The sequence below is a fragment of the Esox lucius genome, chromosome 7 (genome assembly GCF_011004845.1).
Source record: "Esox lucius isolate fEsoLuc1 chromosome 7, fEsoLuc1.pri, whole genome shotgun sequence".
NCBI lineage: Eukaryota > Metazoa > Chordata > Actinopteri > Esociformes > Esocidae > Esox > Esox lucius.
Window position 1 is genome coordinate 9,058,200 of NC_047575.1, and position 23,135 is coordinate 9,081,334.

The following is a 23,135-nucleotide window of genomic DNA, read 5'->3' on the forward strand; positions in this document are numbered from 1 at the left end:
CAGCACAGTCACCAGATCTCAACCCTATTGAGCTGTTGTGAGAGCAGGTTGACCGCATGGTTCGGATGAGGGCCCATTAAGCCCATCCAACTTGTGGGAGGAGCTTCAGGAAGCATGGGGAGAAATCTCTTCAGATTTCAACCTTCATTACCTCAACAAATTGACAACTACAATGCCAAAGGTCTGCAAGGCAGTAATTGATGCAAATGGAGGATTATTTGACAAAAGTATAGCTTAAAGGGAAATTATTATTTCAATTATAAATCATTATTTCTAACCTTGTTTAACCAATGACAATATTTCATATTAATTTAGCAGTATTTCCTATCCAAACTAATTTCATATATTCTGTCATGGAAAACAAGGACATTTCTAAGTGACACCAAACTTCTGAACTGTAATGATTATATATATTAAAACTCTTGATTACTCTCACCACAGCATTCCTGAGATGTTTAAGTACTAAAAACAATCTAAAAGTCATCTAAATGAAAATGATAACTACAAAATAAGATACCGTTCCTCTTTCTATAGAATGTGCTTGTTGTAATGGTGGCCATTTTGAAAACCAAGGAAGAGGTACAGTAGTTGTCACACCTCCAAACATGTGGTATCGCATAAAAGCTCAGTATGTCCTAAAATTAAACACTGTGGCATCTATGTTCTCAGAGATATTAACAAAAACCTGTGTTGACTACAGTGGACTAAAATGAATTGCTGGGTCTCGGGAGGATAGACTCTGTAGTGACCACAGTCAGGACACTCATTCAATGTCTCATCCAAAAGATGGCAACCAATGGCGGGCAATATCCCCATTACTGCCTTGGAGCACTGGGGTTAGATCATTAGAGAAGAGGGATCTATGCTGCTGGCATTCTATTGGGATTTGTTTAACATAACAGCCATGTCCCTGTTATCTGCGTATAATATATAAAAAATGTGGATCCCCTTTTTAAGAGATGCGTAAAGAAGCAAGTGTTCAGAGATCAACATATCAGGCATGCTCCCAATTCTGCCTGTTTGTGAATGGAGGGCCCACTTAGGTCAGACATTTAGCAATTTAAGGAAAAACAAAAACAAACTGCTCTAACCCCGGTATCTAGAAAGGCTGTTTATTGTTGTTTTTGCTGTACTGATCCACATGAAAGAGGCCAAGATACAGCCAAGTTTTTTTTTTTACGGACACCATCTGGTGAGCAGAGTGCTCTCAATGGACGGGCTTTAAACTTTCTGAGTCTGGGATGCCCCTTCACAGATCATTGCACCACAGAGAATGATCTCACATTCCACACTTCAGACTTCCTGCAGGCTTAACGCTGCCATTACGACATTAGACATCCCTGGAAGTTGTGTCACAGTCTCATGGCCTACAGCCCAAGATGAGATTGTTGCTTGTTAAATCATATCGAGTGTCTTCTTTTAAGAAGCAGCTGATTTTCGTGTAGCATGACAACATTCTGGAAAATCACAATGTAAGTTTGAACAGACTTTAGGACTTGTGCAAAGCCAAAGTTTTCAAAGATTTTGTGATTGTGTCTGTGTATACGTTCATTTAGATTATTTCTCTGTCCCTCTCTCTGTCTCTTTGTCCACTTCATTGATGCATCCTGGAGTTCTGAATCTTCAATTTGGAAATACTGGCCACTTTGAAAAGGAATACCTCAAAATTATAGTTTTTCACAAAGATGGAAGTACAATAGAGCCTGTGATGAAGAAAGATAAACATACCTCTTAAGTCTGATTATGCCGTGGCATTCGAGTTGGTTCTGAGTCAAAAGACACAAATACTGTCTGTCAGTTGACTGGATTAAACTGCCATCCCCCATGGCTTCTATTATGGCTCCGTTTTAGAGTTGGATTCTGCTGATCACTGTACTCAACAGACACAGTAATACTCATGTTTGGTTTGATGGAAGGAGTAATATGCATTGTTTAATGATGAAGAGTGTCCTCTCTAACTACCTGTAAAATGGTTGTTAACGCTGGAACAACACAATCTAAAAGTAGTCTGCTAAAGCAATATTACTGTAACCACCAACCCCCCACCAACGACAGACCATACCATAGATGCTATGATAACGCTATGATCATGTTATTCCCTTTATGTCTATTTATTAACTGTAACAAAATGAAATTCAATCTTTGCAGACCTCTTAAAGTAAACTTTTAATTTGAAATATAAAAACTGTAATGGGATCATTATAACCCAAAGGGCTGGCTGACATGGTGTCTCTGCTTGCCAGGTAGAAGACCCCTGCTGGATGTCTTTTTCTATTTATTAGCTGTCAAACATTCCTCCCCGGTTATGTCAGATAATACAATCTATCCATCAAAAGCCAAAAATCAGTAATTGAGCCGAGTAGCTGAGGGAATATTTTATATTATATTCAACCACCCAGGTAGGTGTGCAGTATTGCTTTAAATGGAAAAGTAGAAGATGAAGAGTGAAAAAACACAGTCCTTCTTCTTTGCACAGTAAATTAGTTAATTTCAAGTACCGTATCGACTTAAATCAGAGCACAAAATGCTTATTGGCCTATGAAGGAAAGGAAAAATGTTACTGATTATGAAGCCACAGATCAAATATGAAAGGAAATCTATTCAGGCAGTATACATTTCCCCCCAGTAAATAATCCAATCCACATTTTGAGGTTGAGGAGGTGTGGGGGTCATTGGGTTAGAGCAGTGCAGGTTTTGAAGCAACAGAAGTTTAGCCAAGTTCTGAAAGCCATTAGGTGTTAGAGGATGTTGGCCTCCTTGAGTAGATGCACACATTGTTACTTCCTAGATAAGACAGAAACGCTTACGTCAGATGTCTTTTTGTCAAGTAACCTTGGATAAACAAACCACACGCTCATCCAAACTGCCACAGACCCGCCTGTCCCACCACATAAATACATGCACACTAAGGAGATGTTTGGGATATGTTTGAGAAGAGATGTTCATACTAAATAACGGTCATGTGAAACAGGTGGTCTAGTGAAATTGTGGAGTGAAATCTTAGTGATTCTCTGCCCCAGACACCTCTTAAACAACCTTGCTTTACAGATAGGCCTAAATGTACAATGTTTTACAGTTGCAACTTGATGAAGCACAGCTTTGTTTGAACTGAAACACTTTTGCACTCTCTTTTCTTTTAGTATGGTGTGTAAAAAGCTAACCTCCCCTCTAATTTTAAAGTGTGTTCCCCTAAAGCCATAACAAAGGATCAGGTTTTCTGAAAGTAGAAAGTGGGTACCAGAATCAAGGCTTAAGGCACACTCCTATTTTGACTTTTGTAAATTGCCAATCCTGAATTTTTACAGACAGCACTTTATAGTGTTAATTTCTCAGACAGTTCACATGCAGTATAATCTGGAAAAATGTATGTTTTGATATGGCTTTGTTTTATTTGAAATAGCTGATACATCTATTACATACATTCATTGAACTGGAAATCGGGGGAATCCAAGGCTTTACTCTGGATTGACATTGATTGATGATTTGGCCCTTCATTGAAGCAGCATGGTCTATAGCCAAATCATTATGGGCTATAGCTGAATAATTTAATCAGACAATATTAAACAGACTTTTGAGATGTTGTCATTAGGTTACTTCTGCTAACACAATTATCATTTGATTCACTAGGTGAAAGTACCATGAAAATACAGTACTGGATCTTTGTTAACAATCTGACTTGGACTGTTGAATTAACATGCACTGTCCACGCAGATAAGAGTGGAGTCAAGTAAAATTAGAAGTGCACAAACCTTCTCAGAAGATATTTAATGGCAGATTTTATTGGTCTAAAATAACAAAATGCAGTCAGTTATTAATACATTCAAATTATAATTCGAAGTAATTATAATCAAGCTCTCAGACTCTCACACAGCCTGGACATGCTTTATTGAGCTCAGTAATTGTTACCTCCTTGAGTTTGAATTCATGCATGCATTATTCATGTAACAGTGCTAATCAATAACAGTATTTAGATTACTTGATTACTCGATACTGGAGATTTGTGCTGGATCACATTCCATTCCTACCAGAGGCTATTCTTTGGGAATTCCTTGATACAATCATGTAAAAAAGTAAGTACATCTTACACTTCTGATAGATGAAGGAAACTGTGAGCTATTCTTTTGTAGCTTTGATTATGTTTTTTGGATCCTAGTCCTGTTGCAAGATCCATGTTTGGTCCAGCTTAAGCTTTTTGACAGATGGCCTCACATTCTCGTCATGTGTTCTCTTGTATAATTTGGAATTTATGATTGATTTAATGTCAGGAAAGCAACCCCAAACCACCTCTTGCCTTGAAATTAGTGTGCGGATGCTTCTTCCTACCTGACCTCCCATGTAGGCCAAGTTTGTGCACTTCATTCACGCACAACATTAATTTTGGCAAGAGTTCATCCTTAGATCCCTGGGGTCTTTCAGTCAGCTCTTGGGCAGAATTTGTTGGGACGGTCTGTCCTATGTAGATTGCCAGTTTTCTAGAATTGTTTCCATTTTTCGATTATACGTTGGATAGTGGAATTTTTTTGTAACTCCTCCCACAGTCATGGGCATCAGTAGTCTTTCTTCTGAGGGCCTTTGGATATGTCCATCTTGACCTGATGTGTTGCCACACACCCACATGGTTATGACCTAACCAGACAACGTTTCTCATTATTATGGAAGGCTGAGCCTTTCCAAGTAACTGTCATTATTTTCTAATCATTTGCAATAGATTCAAACATTTTTAATTTTATGTGATGGTCAAGCTAGGGATGTACTAACTTCTTCCAAAGGCAAAAGTATTTCTACTTAATTTATCTGCATAAAAATAAAAATAAATTGTGTGTGATTTGGTATATTTTTATCAATGAATGTGGTTGGAATATAGCGCAAATATAAGTATGTTAAAAAGTTTCAGGGTGTGTACATGCTTTTTCAAAATTAAAATAAATATCATCAGCAGTTGTTTTCATCACTGTATTCTGTGCAGTTGTTGCTCTTTTGAATGAATGTTTTATCACAGAGTTGTCTGTACCTTTTCAACATTTTAGGTCCAATAATCAGCAACGTTGTTGAAATGTGTATGGGGAAAAAGGACAGTTTTGTTGAACCATGTGGGGGGGGGGGGCAATAGAAGCTTTGTGCTTTAGCTTATGTTCTACAGACAACCAAATATTGGAAGTAGATTAACATAGCAATTAGGATAGTCATCTTGGAGGAATGAGTGATATCTTCAAGTGGCTGATCTTGTTTCTGGTTGTCCACTGTGTTATCCATTTGGAGTGCACAGAAATGTGGCTTCAGTTTGCATCCCAAGGGAAAATTGAATATGCTTGAAATGTTATTTACTGTTGAGATTTATATTCATATGTGATTTCTATAGACAGGACGAGGATCAGAGACAGATGCTCACTTGGTGTCTCCACTGTCCCAAGATAATTTGTGAGAATGTTAGGGATGTATAATGAAATATCTGAAACCACAACTCACAATAAGTATTCTCTGGAGATTTGGGCCCTGTCTCAATTAATGTATCTCCCTAAATATGTATGCCTACTTTTATTACTGTTTTCTTAAAGGGCTATCAAGCCATCTGCATTTAAGGATACTTATTGGTTTGAATGTTCTTCCAGGTGGATTGCAAAGCCAAAGATAATATGCATGTTCTTTCAATGTGAGACCACTAATGAATTAAGCATACCACACCACACAATCCTGACACAGAAAAGCATCTCATTCCTGGGTTGGCCTTCCTGCTATAGGTTTATTTTGGATTCATCCTGCCCCAGTGCTGTGATCTAATTCAACCCGGTCAGTTGTGCCCACCTGTTTAAAGATGTCCACCGTTGATCTCACGCCCAAACACGCCAAGGTGGCCAAATCAAATGACTGCAGCCCACTAGCACTCACTTTGGTCATCGCAGAGTTTTCTGTGGAGGACCACGTCACCTCCCTCAGCCTTCGGCCGGTGAAGTGGTAGCTGGTAGAAAACAAAACAAAGGAGCTGGTCGTGGACATCAGGCAGTGGAAGAGAGAGCGCACCCTTTTCATTCGATAGGTTTGTGGTAGAAAGGGTCAAAAACGTCAAGTTCCTTGACAGACATATCACTGAGCATCTGACCACACCCACCCTGGTATGGATGACACAACTGCGTCTCTTAAACCTCAGGCTGTAGACATGTGACCAGAGACCCTCACAATCTAGAGGTGCACCATCGAGACACTCAGGCACATCCTCACAGGCAGTATTACTCCCAGGTAAACTGACCGACTCGTCCTATGGCTCTTCAGATGGTGTTAAAGTCAACCAACTCACCATTGGGTGGAATCTTCCTGCCATTCATCGCCACACAGTGCCACAGAAATGCAAAAAAGATCATCCCAGACCTCATCAACCGAGCCATGAGCTGTTTGTGCTGCTAACATCTAACATAGGGAGATGTTCAGGAGCATTGTAAGGAGGAGAGAAAAACTGAAGAAAGTTGCCACTTCCAGAGGTGACAGATAACTAACTTTGACAGCTCTTTTGCTTCCTTCACAATCATACTAATTCCTACACACGCACTAAACACACAAACATACAATCCTTCCATGGACACATGGTCTCTGATGGTATCACCCACACACATACACACAAACACACCATCACCCACACACATACACACAAACACACCATCACCCACACACATACACATACACACAAACACACCATCACCCACACACATACACACAAACGCACCATCACCCACACACATACACACAAACGCACCATCACCCACACACATACACACACACAAACGCACCATCACCCAGATACATACACACAAACGCACCATCACCCAGATACATACACACAAACGCACCATCACCCACACACATACACACAAACGCACCATCACCCAGATACATACACACAAACACACCATCACCCACACACATACACACAAACACACCATCACCCACACACATACACACAAACGCACCATCACCCACACACATACACACAAACGCACCATCACCCAGACACATACACACAAACGCACCATCACCCACACACATACACACAAACGCACCATCACCCAGATACATACACACAAACGCACCATCACCCAGATACATACACACAAACGCACCATCACCCACACACATACACACAAACGCACCATCACCCACACACATACACACAATCGCACCATCACCTACACACATACACACAAACACACCATCACCCAGACACATACACACAAACACACCATCACCCACACACATACACACAAACGCACCATCACTCACACACATACACACAAACGCACCATCACCCACACACATACACACAAACGCACCATCACTCACACACATACACACAAACGCACCATCACCCACACACATACACACAATCGCACCATCACCCAGATACATACACACAAACGCACCATCACCTACACACATACACACAAACACACCATCACCCAGACACATACACACAAACACACCATCACCCAGATACATACACACAAACGCACCATCACCCACACACATACACACAAACGCACCAACACCCAGATACATACACACAAACACACCATCACCCACACACATACACACAAACACACCATCACCCACACACATACACACAAACGCACCATCACCCACACACATACACACAAACGCACCATCACCCAGACACATACACACAAACGCACCATCACCCACACACATACACACAAACGCACCATCACCGAGATACATACACACAAACGCACCATCACCCAGATACATACACACAAACGCACCATCACCCACACACATACACACAAACGCACCATCACCCACACACATACACACAATCGCACCATCACCTACACACATACACACAAACACACCATCACCCAGACACATACACACAAACACACCATCACCCACACACATACACACAAACGCACCATCACTCACACACATACACACAAACGCACCATCACCCACACACATACACACAAACGCACCATCACTCACACACATACACACAAACGCACCATCACCCACACACATACACACAATCGCACCATCACCCAGATACATACACACAAACGCACCATCACCTACACACATACACACAAACACACCATCACCCAGACACATACACACAAACACACCATCACCCAGACACATACACACAAACACACCATCACCCAGACACATACACACAAACACACCATCACCCACACACATACAAACATACGCACCATCACCCAGACACATACACACAAACACACCATCACCCACACACATACACACAAACGCACCATCACCCACACACATACACACAAACACACCATCACCCAGATACATACACACAAACACACCATCACCCAGATACATACACACAAACGCACCATCACCCAGATACATACACACAAACGCACCATCACCCACACACATACACACAAACACACCATCACCCACACACATACACACAAACACACCATCACCCAGATACATACAAACAAACGCACCATCACCCACACACATACACACAAACACACCATCACCCACACACATACACACAAACGCACCATCACCCAGATACATACACACAAACACACCATCACCCAGATACATACAAACAAACGCACCATCACCCAGATACATACACACAAACACACCATCACCCAGATACATACACACAAACACACCATCACCCAGATACATACACACAAACACACCATCACCCAGATACATACAAACAAACGCACCATCACCCACACACATACACACAAACACACCATCACCCACACACATACACACAAACACACCATCACCCAGATACATACAAACAAACGCACCATCACCCACACACATACACACAAACACACCATCACCCACACACATACACACAAACGCACCATCACCCAGATACATACACACAAACACACCATCACCCAGATACATACAAACAAACGCACCATCACCCACACACATACACACAAACACACCATCACCCAGATACATACACACAAACACACCATCACCCAGATACATACACACAAACGCACCATCACCCACACACATACACACAAACGCCCCATCACCCACACACATACACACAAACACACCATCACCCACACACATACACACAAACACACCATCACCCACACACATACACACAAACACACCATCACCCACACACATACACACAAACACACCATCACCCACACACATACACACAAACACACCATCACCCACACACATACACACAAACACACCATCACCCACACACATACACACAAACACACCATCACCCAGACACATACACACAAACACACCATCACCCACACACATACACACAAACGCACCATCACCCACACACATACACACAAACACACCATCACCCACACACATACACACAAACACACCATCACCCAGATACATACAAACAAACGCACCATCACCCAGATACATACACACAAACACACCATCACCCACACACATACACACAAACACACCATCACCCAGATACATACAAACAAACGCACCATCACCCAGATACATACACACGGCTGTGGGTAATTTCTTTTTTCAACACAGATCATTTTTCACTTTGTTTTATTTTATATTCTGCTTACATTATTTTGTATTTTGAATTGTATTTGTAACTGTGGAATGCACTCATATGGAATTTTTCTTGTCCATTGTTTAAGAACTGAGACATAAGCATTTCTTTACACCCTCAACAACATCTGCTATAATGTGTAACTAATAAAACGTTCAAGCTTTGGAACATAAGGTGGGTATAAGCACCACTAATCTATCGTATGTCTGGTCTGAATTTGATCCCCAGTTTTTGCTCTTTCCTCTTCCTTTTCACACCCTCAGCGCAATGTTAGCCCTTTTGTGGTGTTAAGAATTAAACAAACTAACACGTAACACATGCTGAATAAATGTCCATGGAAATAATTAGAAAGTATTCCAGCATGCTGTGGTTTTTAATCCAAGAATGGTGAAGGATGGGATCTTTGGCACCTTGTGGTACGTGGCAATTGAAGTTCCCTGTTAAGATAGTCTTATGGTGCCAGATGAAAAATGCCTTTTGATGGGCCTGTTACAAAATCTTTCAAAATGTTGAATACCTTGAACATGTAGTGCATCTACAGTTGTGCGCATACCCTGGCATAAATTGTGAAATTTTGGCATTGCTTTAGAAAATATATATGATCATGCAAAAAAATTGAAGGATAGTAATCATATTAAGCCATTTATTATCACATACACTGTGTTCCCAATTATTAGGCAAGTGAGTATTATTTTCGTATTATTCGTATTCTATGCACATTGTCCAACTCCAAACCATATAAACTTGAATGCTCATTGGATTGAATCATTTTCAGGTGACATGTATTTGTGTAATGAGGGAGGGTGTGGCAACAGTGAATAACACCTCATATCAAGGTGTGCAGAATTATTAGGCAACTTCATGAAAAATTGATTTATCTGACACTGAAGAGTGTAAAATGTCTTTCAGACGGATGTAACACTTGAAATAGCTGAACTATTGAGGCGTGACCACTGGACAAAAATGCCTGGAGAAGAAAAGATGCAAATTAACTGCAAAAGACTTGAGAATAATTAAACATGAATCTACCAGGAACCAATTATCCTCCAGTGCCACCATATTCTAGAACTGCAACCTACCTGGAGTGGCCAGAAGTACAAGTCAAGTGCTCAGAGACATGGCCAAGGTCAAGAAGGCTGAAAAAAGACCACCACTGAATAAGATTCACACATTGAAGCATATAGACTGGGCAAAGGAATAACTGAAGACAGATTTTTCAAAGGTTTTATGGACAGATGAAATGAGAGTGACTCTTGATGAAGCAGATGGATGATCCCGTGGCTGGATCACTAACGGGCAAAGGACACCACTTTGAGTCAGGTGCCAGCAAGTTGGAGGAGGGGTACTTGTATGGGCTTCTATCAATAAGGATGAGGTATTTGGACCTTTTTGGGTTGAAGATGGACTGAAGCTCAACTCCCATACCTACTGCCAGTTTCTGGAAGATACTTTCTTCAAGCAGTGGTACAGGAAGAAGTCCTCAGCATTCAAGAAGGCCATGTTCTTTATGCAGGACAATGCTCCATCACATGCATCCAAGTACTCCACTGCTTGGCTAGCAAGGGCCTCAAAGATACCCGAAATAATGACCTGGCCCCCTTCCTTACCTGACTTAAATCCTATTGAGATCTTGTGGACCCTTCTCAAACGTGAGATTTACAGTCAGGGAAGACAATACACCTCTTTGAACAGCATTAGCAAGGCTGGGGCTGCTGCTTCAGCAAAAGTTGATCGTGAACAGATCAAGAAACTGACCAACTGCATGCATGGAAGGTTCATGGCAGTTTTTGGTTGAACTTACTCTAAAATTTGAGAATTAACAAGTGAGTTGGAGAAATCCTTGTAATTTAGTAACCTAATAATTCTGCACACTAATTGTTGCCTAAAAATTGTGCACACTTATGTATTCCCCTAAGAAAGATCAACCCAAAAAAATGTGTTAAACATTCAGGTTAGATGTTCAATTAAATGTTGGATTGACTGAGAACATTGTATCAACAATAAAATACATCTGGAGGAATACGATTGGCCTAATAATTGTGCACACAGGGTTGTTGTTTGGCTCCTTTATAAATCATAATGATAACAGAAATCACCCAAATGGCCCTGATCCAAAGTTTACATACCCTTAAATGTTTTGCCTTGTTACAGACACCCAATGTGACACTCACAGTTGAAAATGGCAGTTAAAGGTGAATTTCCCACAATTAAATTTGCAATTAGTGTCTGTGTATAAATAGTCAGTGGGTTTGTTCGCTCTCACATGGATGCACTGAGCAGGCTAGATACTGAGCCATGGGGAGCAGAGAAGAACTGTCAAAAGACCTGCATAACAAGGCAATTTATAAATATGGAAAATTATATAAAAAGATATCCAAAGCCTTGCAAATGCCAATCCGTACTGTTCAGTCACTCTTTAAGAAGTGGATAATCCGAGGATCTTTTGATACCAAGCCAAGGTCAGGTAGACCAAGAAAGGAAAAAAACTCACAGGTAACCTCAGAAGAAATATAGGCTGCTCTGGGAAAAGATTGTGTGATTTTGAACAGAAAGAAGCCTTTACCGCTCCAATGCCACAAAAAAGCCTTGTTACAATATGCCCGACAACACCTTGACACGCCTCACACCTTCTGGCACACTTTAATGTGGAGTGACGAGACCAAAATAGAGCTTTATGGTCACAACCATTAGTGCTATGATTGGAAAGGGGTCAACAAGGCCTATAGTGAACAGAATACCATCCCCACTGTGAAGCATGGTGGTGGCTCACTGATGTTTTGGGGTGTGTGAGCTCTAAAGGCACAGGGGATCTTGTGGAAATTGATGGCAAGATGAATGCAGCATGATATTATGAAATACTGGCTGAAAATGTGCATTCTTCTGCACGATAGCTGTGCATGGGACGCTCTTGGACCTTCCAGCACAACAATGACCCTAAACATAAGGCCAAGTTGACCCTCAAGTGGTTACAGCAGAAAAATGTGAAGGTTCTGCAGTGGCCATCACAGTCTCCTGACATTAATATCATCGAGCCACTCTGGGGAGATCTTAAACTTGTGGTTCATGCAAGACAGCCAAAGACTTTGCATGACCTGGAGGCATTCTGCCAAGACGAATGGGCAGCTATACCACCTGCAAGAATTTGGGGCCTCATAGACCTTTGTTACATTGATGCTAAATGGGACAATAAACAGTATTACGAACTAACGGTATGCAGACTTCTGAACAGGGGTGAGTTAATTTTTTTCTTTGTTGCCATCTTTTGTTTTATGATTGTGCCATTCTGTTATAACATACAGCTGAATGTGAAACCCGTAAGAAATAAAGGAGTTAAATAAAACATTTTTTTGCCTTTGCACTCATGTTTTCTTTACAAATGTTACATGTACAGTGGATGTAAAAAGTCTACACACCCCTGTTAAAATGCCAGGTTCTTGTGATGTAAAAGAATGAGACAAAGATAAATCATGTCAGAACTTTTTCCACCTTTAATGTGACCTATAACGTGAACAAATCAATTGAAAACAAACTGAAATCTTTGAGGGAAAAAAAAAGTTATAAAAAACTCACAATAACCTGGTGGCATAAGTGTGCACACCCTTAAACTAATACTTTGTTAAAGCACCTTTTTGATTTTATTACAGCATTCAGGCTTTTTGGGTTTGAGTCTATTAGCATGGCACATCTTGATGAGGCAATTTTTGCCCACTCTTCTTTGCAAAAGCTTTTTAAATCTGTCAGATTGTGAGTACATCTCCTGTGCGCAACCCTCTTCAGATCACCCCACAGATGTTCAATTGGATTCAGGTCTGGGCTCTGACTGGGCCATTCTAAAACATTAATTGTCTTCTGGTGAAGCCATGCTTTTGTGGATTTGGATGTGTGCTTTGGGTCGTTCAGCTTTCAGCTCTTCAGCTTTCTAACGGACGCCTGAAGGTTTTATGTCAAAACTGCCTGGTATTTGGAACTATTCATAATTCCCTCCACCTGACTAAGGCCCCGGTTCCATCTGGTATGCACACTTATGCAACCAGGTTATTGTAAGGTTTTTATTTTTCATTTTTCCCCCTTGAAGATTTCAGTTTGTTTTTCAGTTGAATTGTTCACATTATAAGTCACATTAAAAGTGGAAAAAGTTCTGACATTACTTATCTTTGACTCATTCTTTTACATTACAAAAACCTGGCATCTAAAGGGGTGTGTAGACTTTTTATATCCAATGTATTATCAATTCTCCAAGGGTATGCAAACTTTTGAGCACAACCAAAAGCAGCTATTGCTGCTATTGCTGCTTTTGATTCGTTTTGATCTATATATCAATCAATGTAACTACTTAGGTAATTTTCCATTGTCGGATTTTCTGCATTGTTGCATATTTGGTTAGAGGGAGTCTGGGAAATTACACCATAATTAGGTACTTGCTTCGTTTGGTGGTGTAGGTAATGCAAACATGCAATATTCAGATGTGGAGAAGTTATTAACCCCTGTTTAATTCAAACCAGTGAAAGTGATTGTTAGGTTAATGTCTTTAAATAACTTGGTAATCAATCACGCCAGCCCTGCCTTATCCAACTTTGGCCCTTCCCATCAGATTGAAATTGTCAGCACACAAATTCCAAAGCCAGATTATGCCATGATCAGTGATTGATGCATGATCATCCCAGAAGTCACAAACATCCCTAAAACAACATCCAGGTGTCTGCAGACCTCTCGCCTCAGCAGAGGTCAATGTTGCATGACCACCATCAGAAAGACACTGGAAAACACTGCTGCTTAAGAAGAACAAAATGTTTGTCTTGAATTTGCCAAAAACCTCCTGGATGATTTTCAAAAGATCTGGACCAAATTTCTGGAATAAAGTGGAACTGTTTGAGTGATATGAAACTTGATATTTTAGTAAAGACCAAACACTGCATCCACATTAAGAATGTCATATCAACAGTCAAGCACGATGCTGGCATTGTCATGATTTGGGGATGCTTTGCTGCATCAGGTCTTGGGTTACTGCATCAGGACTTGGACAACTGCATCAGAAATTTGACAACTCTTCCCTTTTTTGGAACACTGATTTTTTTTTTTTAACAATGTGGCAATACAAATTGAACATGTGGATTTTGTTAAATAATACAAAGAGGACTTTCATCTTACCATTTAAATGGTAATTCAAACATTTTCCTCAGTTATGCTAAGTTGTGCAATTTCTCCAAGGAATTGTTCCATTGCTGAATGCTAAACCGAACTTGAGTAATCTCCACTGCATTCTAGCTGCAGAAATTAGCTTTTGGAACAAGTGCTGCGATGAAATAATATGGTTGTGCAGTGTTCTAATACTATGCTAGTAATTTGTTCCTGAGCTGTCACACCTTGCATGTGTTTGACTGTGACTCTGTGGCCAGCGCATCAAAGTGGAAGAATGCTGAATGTATTTTGTGCTCTGGCAAGTGTGAGTGGGGCGCTCTTGTTTCCTCTCTGTGGACTGTGTTATACAGGCCTCTGATCCGCGTGGGGGATAACAATATGAGGCATCCAGCTGTGTTAGCCTGGGCTTGGGGAGGGATAGTTACACACAACCACCAGCAAATGATATCCAGGGTGAGAGGGAGTTGGAACAGCGCATTGAAGCTGTACCAACTCTCTCTCTTTTATGACCATTGCTTTCCAACCTACGAGCCAAATCTGTTGATAAAATCCATGCAATTCCAAAGCTTTCATCTCATCCAGGACATTGTCCTGGTGTGTAGGAGAGGCTTTGCTTTACTATTGTTAGAGCAGGTTTGCTGAGCACTCTTGACAGACAGTTGACAGACGTTTAGCTTATGCGTGATGTTGGCCTGAGCCTTCCTGCAGATGTGGAAAACCGAGAGGACGTGTATGCATGTGTTTGTTCCTCGGCCTCTGCTCTCAGGAATAACCCTCTTATCTTCAGGATGGACAGGCCCGGGGGAAGCTTCCACACTGATCCCTGAGACGGACTTCAGGAATGGGAAACAGACAGTGTGCTTTTCTCACGCCAAGTCACTGATATTGACAAGGTCTATCAGCCTCCTTGACACTCTCAGTCCTGGGTCAGTGATCAGTTAAGGCTTTGTCATAGCATCCGACTTGGCAGGTCTTGTTCACTATCACCTCCAGTCTCAACAAAATGCTTTGTAATAGAAGGATCATATCAGACTTGTACAAACATGGTTGCTTCCAAACTAGTTTGGATAACTGAGGCGTGATCCAATTATTCCTCACAGGCAGCCCTGTAACTTACTTGCTATGGAATGTATGTTAGTTTCTTGATGCCATAACCCCAACATTTAGTGACAACTGAAGATCGGACATGTTACATTTCATAATTATGAATTAAATTGCCGGATTTGAAAACATACCATTTTGTGGCTTTGGTTGGTCTAATGTTGTAGGCCGCTGTTTCCAGTACACATGTACTTGGCAGCCTGGGTTTTAATTAGATTCAGTCGTTATTCAGCAAAAAGCTCTATCCACAATTTCCTCTCAAATAAAGCCTAAAAATTATAATAATTAAAGATGAGTGAATTTCTGGGTTTCATCAGTGTACCAACGATGCCACCAAGGTAAATTATACCTAGTTAGTTCCAAAACGCAACTCCTCTGGAATCATTGGTCCAATCCCCACTATAAAACACAGAATGCAGCATCCATGTTCAAACTTAGTTTAGCTACACTTGTATAATAGAGCAGGTGCACTGTAGTTTTCTACTCTGTTTAAAACAGTTTAGGAGACATCACCTTTAAAGTGCCAGTTTTGTCAGTCTGAACACTACTGTTGTGAATCCAAATATCTTTGCCTGTTTAACAGGCATTTGTGTTCTACACCCCGTCCACATTAAAATGCATTGATTCTTTTGATGTAGTTAATACACTAAAGCATTGTTACTACCTCATCCACAGACGCTGCATGCCAAGGCACCTTCTGATCAGTAATTACATCCCAGAGGACGAAGGTGTTTCTAAGAAAATTCGTAGCTACGCCTCTGAAACTCTAATAAAAAACATAGTTGTTGACAGGCTAGCCATATGCAACATGTGTAAGTTAACCAACTGGCTAAATAACCTGACTGCCTCTCTCTCTGTCCTCCTTCTAGGGCCTCCAGGAAAACGGGGAAGAATAGGAAGACGAGGCGATCCCGGTAACTGTTTTATTTTGTCTGTCCCCTCAGTGTGTTACCTTCCTCAGTGTGTTACCTTCCTCAGTGTGTTACCTTCCTCAGTGTGTTACCTTCCTCAGTGTGTTACCTTCCTCAGTGTGTTACCTTCCTCAGTGTGTGTTAACGGGTGTGTATTTTTTAAGCTGTGTGGTCGAGTGTTTTAAGGAGACCAGGAGATCTGATGAGTGAACTACACTGTCCCTCCCTACTGGTTGGAGCAGTGGGGAGGTTTGACAGTCTGCAGCTGCTAGTTCCTTATTAATGGCTTTTCACCTCGCCAGCATCTCTGGCCTTGGCGGCCTCACTTTTTTTGTTTCATTCATTCTCAGAAATAATTATACACAGACCGTTGTATACTCTAAACCCTTTCAGCTATGGGTGGGGGATTCCCAGGAGCTGCTGTGCTGTGTTAAATGTAGGGGGCTATCCCTCACTGAAATTGGGTTCTTATCACCTTTCTCATTAGCTGCCTGGAATGTGCTTTGACATTGAATTGTGGCAATGCTGACCGACTTTCTTTTTCTACGAATATGAAATATGGTTGACGTGTGCAGGCCTTATCACTGCATCCTTAACCAGAATCTGCAGGTCATTCATTAGCAAGCCGTGCATCGACAGGCTTTTAGGGGAGGCTTACTAACTGTTCCCTTGGGCACCAGTAATGTAACCAGGAGTTGAAATATTAGAAAAACATGGAAAGGAGATCCACTATGATGTCACTTTCTGTTGATAACACATGAGATCACAGGGTGAGGGAGTGGAATGTAGCAGGCACGTTTTTAGTTGTCAGAGCCTTTGTAAGAGTTGTCAATAGCCTCAATAGTCCCAAACTCATTCATATGTTTATTTCTACAATTTGGCTTCTTTAAATTGGATTTTGGAACCTTAATCCTTAACCCTCCTGCAATAGTTTGTAATTCGCTTAATGCAATTTACTATTTTGATTAACATTCTGCAAAGGAAATCTATGGAATATGGTAGAAACCATTTATCATCTTTAAAAAAAACGTTTTTTTAACAGCCCAGTTTAAGCACTGCCTTTTCCCAATGCTTATGAGACCAAATAATCACAAAAATCCAAGAACTAATGTTGCTCGTAATAACAATTCTCTATGGACAGTCTCACTATTTACTCTGCTCACAAGAGATTAATCATTTAAGAAATACAATAAGAAAAATAAGCATACTAATCTTAATACTATGTTACAGTTTTGGTGGCACAGTTTTGTAAATCAAAGCACCTTGTGCCAAACAATCAACGACTAATATCTGAAATATTCCCTTAGGAGCAGACACAACTTCTCACCAGTGTAATGGAGAAAAGCTTGTCCGAAAGACAAGAGATCCACAGTAGGCACCCAGATTATATAGTAACTCTACTTAAGTGGACAACAAAAGTGTGTCCGAGAGTCAAGAGATCCACAGTAGGCACCCAGATTATGTAGTAACTCTACTTAAGTGGACAACAAAAGTGTATCCGAGAGACAAGAGATCCACAGTAGACACCCAGATTATGCAGAAACTATATTACTCTAGTGGACAAAATTCGCACCTTTTCCATTGACAATAATCCCATGTTGCTTATAAGTGTTGAACAAACATGTCAATACAACAAAATTATCACAACTGGACTCCTAACACATGTAAATCACACTTCTCATGGGGCTCTGGATGGCCCCCGCCTCGATGATGTGCAGAGAATCAGTACAAAACAGGTCTTCTGTCCCATCCAGTGCCTGCTCTAGCCTTTTGAGGGCCCAAAATAAAATTTGGTTTGGGGCCCCTCTCTCCTAGAAGTTGTGGCCCCCCTACTGGTCGGGGACCCTATGCAATCGCTTATGTTACCTAGAACCGGCCCTGGTCCCATCTCATCTCATTAGTTCATTCCCACGTCCTGGCCCTGCTTATATCTGGCATCCATTCACTACCTGTCAGTTTTGCCCTGGCTCCTGTCTGCTCACCTGACTCGACTCCACTCTCTGATCCAGCAGGGTTCTTCCTGCCCAGCCAGGATTTTCATCAATATCTGTCTGGATCTGTTTCTGTCTCTATTTTACTTTTTGATCTCATTCTTTTTGGAACCTCGTTTTTTGGAGGTCTCTTTCCTTTTGGGGCCTCTTTATGTTAGGCTGTTTCTCTTTGGGTCTCTTTCTGTCTCATCATGAATTGTAATATGTTTTAGGATCCACAGTAGGTGATGACATGCCATCTGTTAATCTTCTCCAGGTCAGACACATTACAAACAACAGCACCACAGAAGATCGTGAGATTTCTGTCCTCAGTCACTCGACAGATTATTATCTTCTTACATGCTGGAGTGATGCTGGACAGGACTACATGAGCTGCCTTGTGTCACAGTGTCACATACCATTAGGCATAGCAAATCTCATAAGAGCATCATTATTCAGAGAGAGAGCGAAGAGAGCGAAGCCAGTGGACCTATTATACAGTACACAGTATGGCACTAAGTTCATTCTAATGACAGGATCAAGCACAACTCATGGGAAACTACTCAGCTTTAACAAAAGTCCTTGAAAAGCTTATTTTCAAAAGCTAAAGTGACCGAGAAATATAATTAAAAAATTAAAAAAAAACTTTTGATCTGAATGTATTTACTCCACATTCATACAGTATTATCATACAATTAAGTTCACAAATACAACATAGGTTATTTTTTATAGTTCTAACCCAGTTTTTGTTTGCCAGTAATGATATATTGTCACCAGGCATTATGCATACACTTAATGAGGGTTAGTTAGTCCCTGGAAAGATAAAGGTGTTTCAACCATTTCCATTGCTATATGAGTTCTATATTAACCTCGGCTCAGTTTATCTCTCTCTGTGGGAACTTCCATCTATATCAGGTCCCAAGATGCTGTAGCTACCACAGCAGCCTGGATTTAGTGGTCCTGACTCCTGACAAGCCAGAACGGACCCCGACAGCCCCGGCACCTTCCCCCGCAAATCTCTGTCCCTAATCATTTCTGAAGGAGAACGTCGTTGTTACACAACCCTGAATATCCTCGTCGTGACACGAGACGTGTGTCTCTGTGTTCTCACATGCGGACAGAACAAAGAACGGAGGGGAAAAGCTTGTGTAATCAAACACATTACGTCGTCACGGTGTCTGTTGATTGTAATGACAAGCCGAACAAACAAAAGCATCATGGGAACTTTGTTTGGGTCACGACGACGACCTAGTAGTCAAGGTCATTAATGATTTGAAGGAGTCAGATGTAAAGCATGTTTTGTTGTGGAACCAGCATGAGACAACCCCCGGTTGGGGGCGTTTGGTCTAACAATCCACCTCCATCAGACTTAACGTACAACTCCATGAAAGGAAATGTTATCAATTCAATTTATGAAGATCTCTTGCACTGACTGTTATTTTCTGTCCTTTTGTTTTTCTTTCAGGATCTCCCGTAAGTAAAATGTTCATTTTATTAGATGTGCGTGGGGATAAATTTGGTCCTCACTAATTTTGTGGGCTGTGCTTCAAATAAGGTAAGTGAATGCATGCCTTACACAAAGACAGCTAAATGTGTTGGTTCTTTTAACGGCACAGGCGAGGTTTTAAGCATTGCAACATTAAAATGGGAAAGTCTGTCAGAGAAGGATTGTTTAAACAAATCCTGATTTTTAATCCTAATCCTTAGTTCTATTCTCCTTACTTCCCTGAACAGGGAACGCCTGGACAGAATGGTTATCCGGTAAATGCCCCTCTAATTCTAATTCCTCAAAAAAGTACAACTATATTGTATTTGGATGTATTTTAGGTTGACTCTAGCTCAGCAGTTCTCCTATTTTGCGTCGCCTCTACCTCTCTTAGAAGAAAAGGGCGCCATCTGCTGGATGTACAAGTAACAGATCTCTGCATGTAGAGACCTGGGCCAGTCCAGTGGTCTAATGATGTGCAGCTGCTACATGGTTCAGATCCCACTTCATTCTCTTTCAGCAAAATCTATATCATTCACCACTTTCCTGTCGAATACAACATAACATTTCACCAAATACATATGTTAAAAAAACATCTACTTACAAGTCTTCTATTCTTGCCCATATAAGTTTCTTTCTAAATAAACAAACTGCCTTCCTGAAACCGGAAACCAAACAACATGATTTTGGACAGAAGTATATGCAAGACTATGTTGCGTGTGTTGACTTAGTTGCTTAGTTTTGGTTAGTTCAGAACCATGGAGAAATGCACCCCACGGTGAAGTTGCTGCTGTAACAATATTGACATGGGTCCAAGCTCTGCTCAGTAAAACCACATCCGGGCCCAGTTAGACTGATAACACCCCTCCCAAGTAACTGAACAGTTGATGGGTCTCTTCTGTTGTTGTGAATCCATGTGAATTTCACAAGCTGTGAAATATTATTTTGCTTTCACTTTACTAACTGTGAAATATTATGATTGTTCTTTGGAACAACTTTGAAGAGCATTTCAATACTCGTGCAGCACTGGACAGCAACCCACAGCACATCATGGCTTTGCTGTAAAGATATTGTGGATGATAGAGTGAATTTCATTCTTACAGTTAGGTACGGAAATAATTGGACAGTGACACAAGTTTTGTTATTTTTGTTATATATTCAAGTTACAGTTAAGTAATTAATATTGGCTTAACATGCCGTCTCTCAGCGTTAATTTGAGGGTATTCACATCAAAAATGGAGGAAGGGTTTAGGAATTACAGCTCTTTAATACACAGCCCACTCTTTTTCAAGGGACCAAAAGTAATTGGACAATTGACTCAAAAGCTGTTTCATGGAGAGGTGTGGGCTATTCCTTTGTTATTTTTTCATCAATTAAGCAGGTAAAAGGTCTGGAGTTGATTCCAGGTGTGGCATTCACATTTGGATGCTGTTGCTGTGAACCCATAACCATATGTGGTCAAAGGAGCTCTCAATGCAAGTGAAACAGACCATCCTTAGGCTGCAAAGAAAATCCATCATAGAGATAGTAGGAACTATAGGAGTGGCCAAATCAACCGTTTAGTACATTCTGAGAAAAAAATGAATGCACGGGTGAGCTCTGCAACCACAAAAAGGCCTGGACATCCATGGATGACAACAGTGGTGGATGATTGTAGGATCCGTACCACGGTAAAGAGAAACTCCTTCACAACATCCAGCCAAGTGAAGAACACTCTCCATTGATTGTAGGCATATCATTATCCAAGTCAACCAGAAAGAGAGGACTTTACAGAGGGTTCACCACAAGGTCCAAACCATTCATAAGCTTCAAGAATAGAAAGACCAGATTTTGCCAAAATTATCTAAAAAAGCCAGCACAGTTCTGGAAAAAGCAATCTTTGGACAGATGAAATTAAGATCAACCTGTACCCGAAAGATGGGAAGAAAAAAGTATGGAGGTGGCTTGGAACGGCTCATGATCCGAAGCGTAACACATCATCTGTACAACATGGTGGAGGCAGTGTGATGGCATGGGCATGCATGGCTTCCAATGGCACTGGGTCACTAGTGTTTACTGATAATGTGACAGAAGACAGAAGCAGCTGGGTGAATTCTGAAGTGTATAGGGATATATTGTCTTCTCAGATTCAGCCAAATTCAGCTAAATTGATTGGACAGCGTTTCACTTTTTCATATGAACAATACTGTGAAAGCAACCCAGGAGTTTTTTAAGGCAGAAAAGTGGAATATTCTGTTACGGCTGAGTCAATCACCTGATCTCAACACGATCAAGCATGCATTTCACTTGTTGAAGACAAAACTTAAGACAGAAAGACCCACAAACAAACAACAACTGAAGACAGCTGCAGTAAAGGCCTGGCAAAGATTCACAAACGAGGAAACCCAGCGTGTAGTGATGACCATTGTGTTCCATTTACATTTATGTATATTTGTGTTTATTTGTCCAATTACATTTGAGCCCCTGAAATAAGGGGACTGTGTGCGAACATTTTTGAAATACCTAAACGTTTCATACGATATTTTTGTTCAACCCCTTGAATTAAAGCTGAAAGTCAGCTCTTCAATATCATCTCAGTTGTTTCATTTCAAATCCATTGTGGTGGCGTACAGAACAAAAATTATGAAAGTTGTGAGTCAGTGTTCAAATATTTTTCAACCTAATTGTACCTACAATTGAGTACCAAAACTAGCCTGCAACTGTTTTTAAACATTATGTAGTATGTTCTTCATGAAGTAATTTACAGTATGTATCTGTGGAACTGTATTTATCTGGAGTTAATATCGCTAACATCTATTGATATGGTATTATATCTATATTATGTTTTCTTGATGAGATAATGCATATTCTCTTCTGTATTCCAGGGCCCTCTGGGAATGGATGGGAAGCCTGTAAGTACCGATGTTCATCATCTTGATGTTGTGATATGGTGTGGATGTTTC

General features: G+C 40.8%; 1 protein-coding gene across 4 annotated transcripts in view; it reads left to right on the top strand.

Moving 5' to 3' along the window:
• Window positions 1-23,135, top strand: part of LOC105024914 (collagen alpha-1(XXIII) chain) — a 90,315-nt gene that overhangs the window by 38,419 nt on the left and 28,761 nt on the right. For 3 of the 4 annotated variants that reach the window (XM_034293354.1, XM_034293356.1, XM_010895212.4), the window contains exons 3-6: window positions 16,696-16,740; window positions 20,173-20,180; window positions 20,442-20,468; window positions 23,058-23,084. In XM_034293354.1, the coding sequence (XP_034149245.1) occupies window positions 16,696-16,740; window positions 20,173-20,180; window positions 20,442-20,468; window positions 23,058-23,084 (107 nt within the window). The remainder of the gene's footprint in view (window positions 1-16,695; window positions 16,741-20,172; window positions 20,181-20,441; window positions 20,469-23,057; window positions 23,085-23,135) is intronic. The other variant, XM_034293355.1, reaches the window with a different exon arrangement.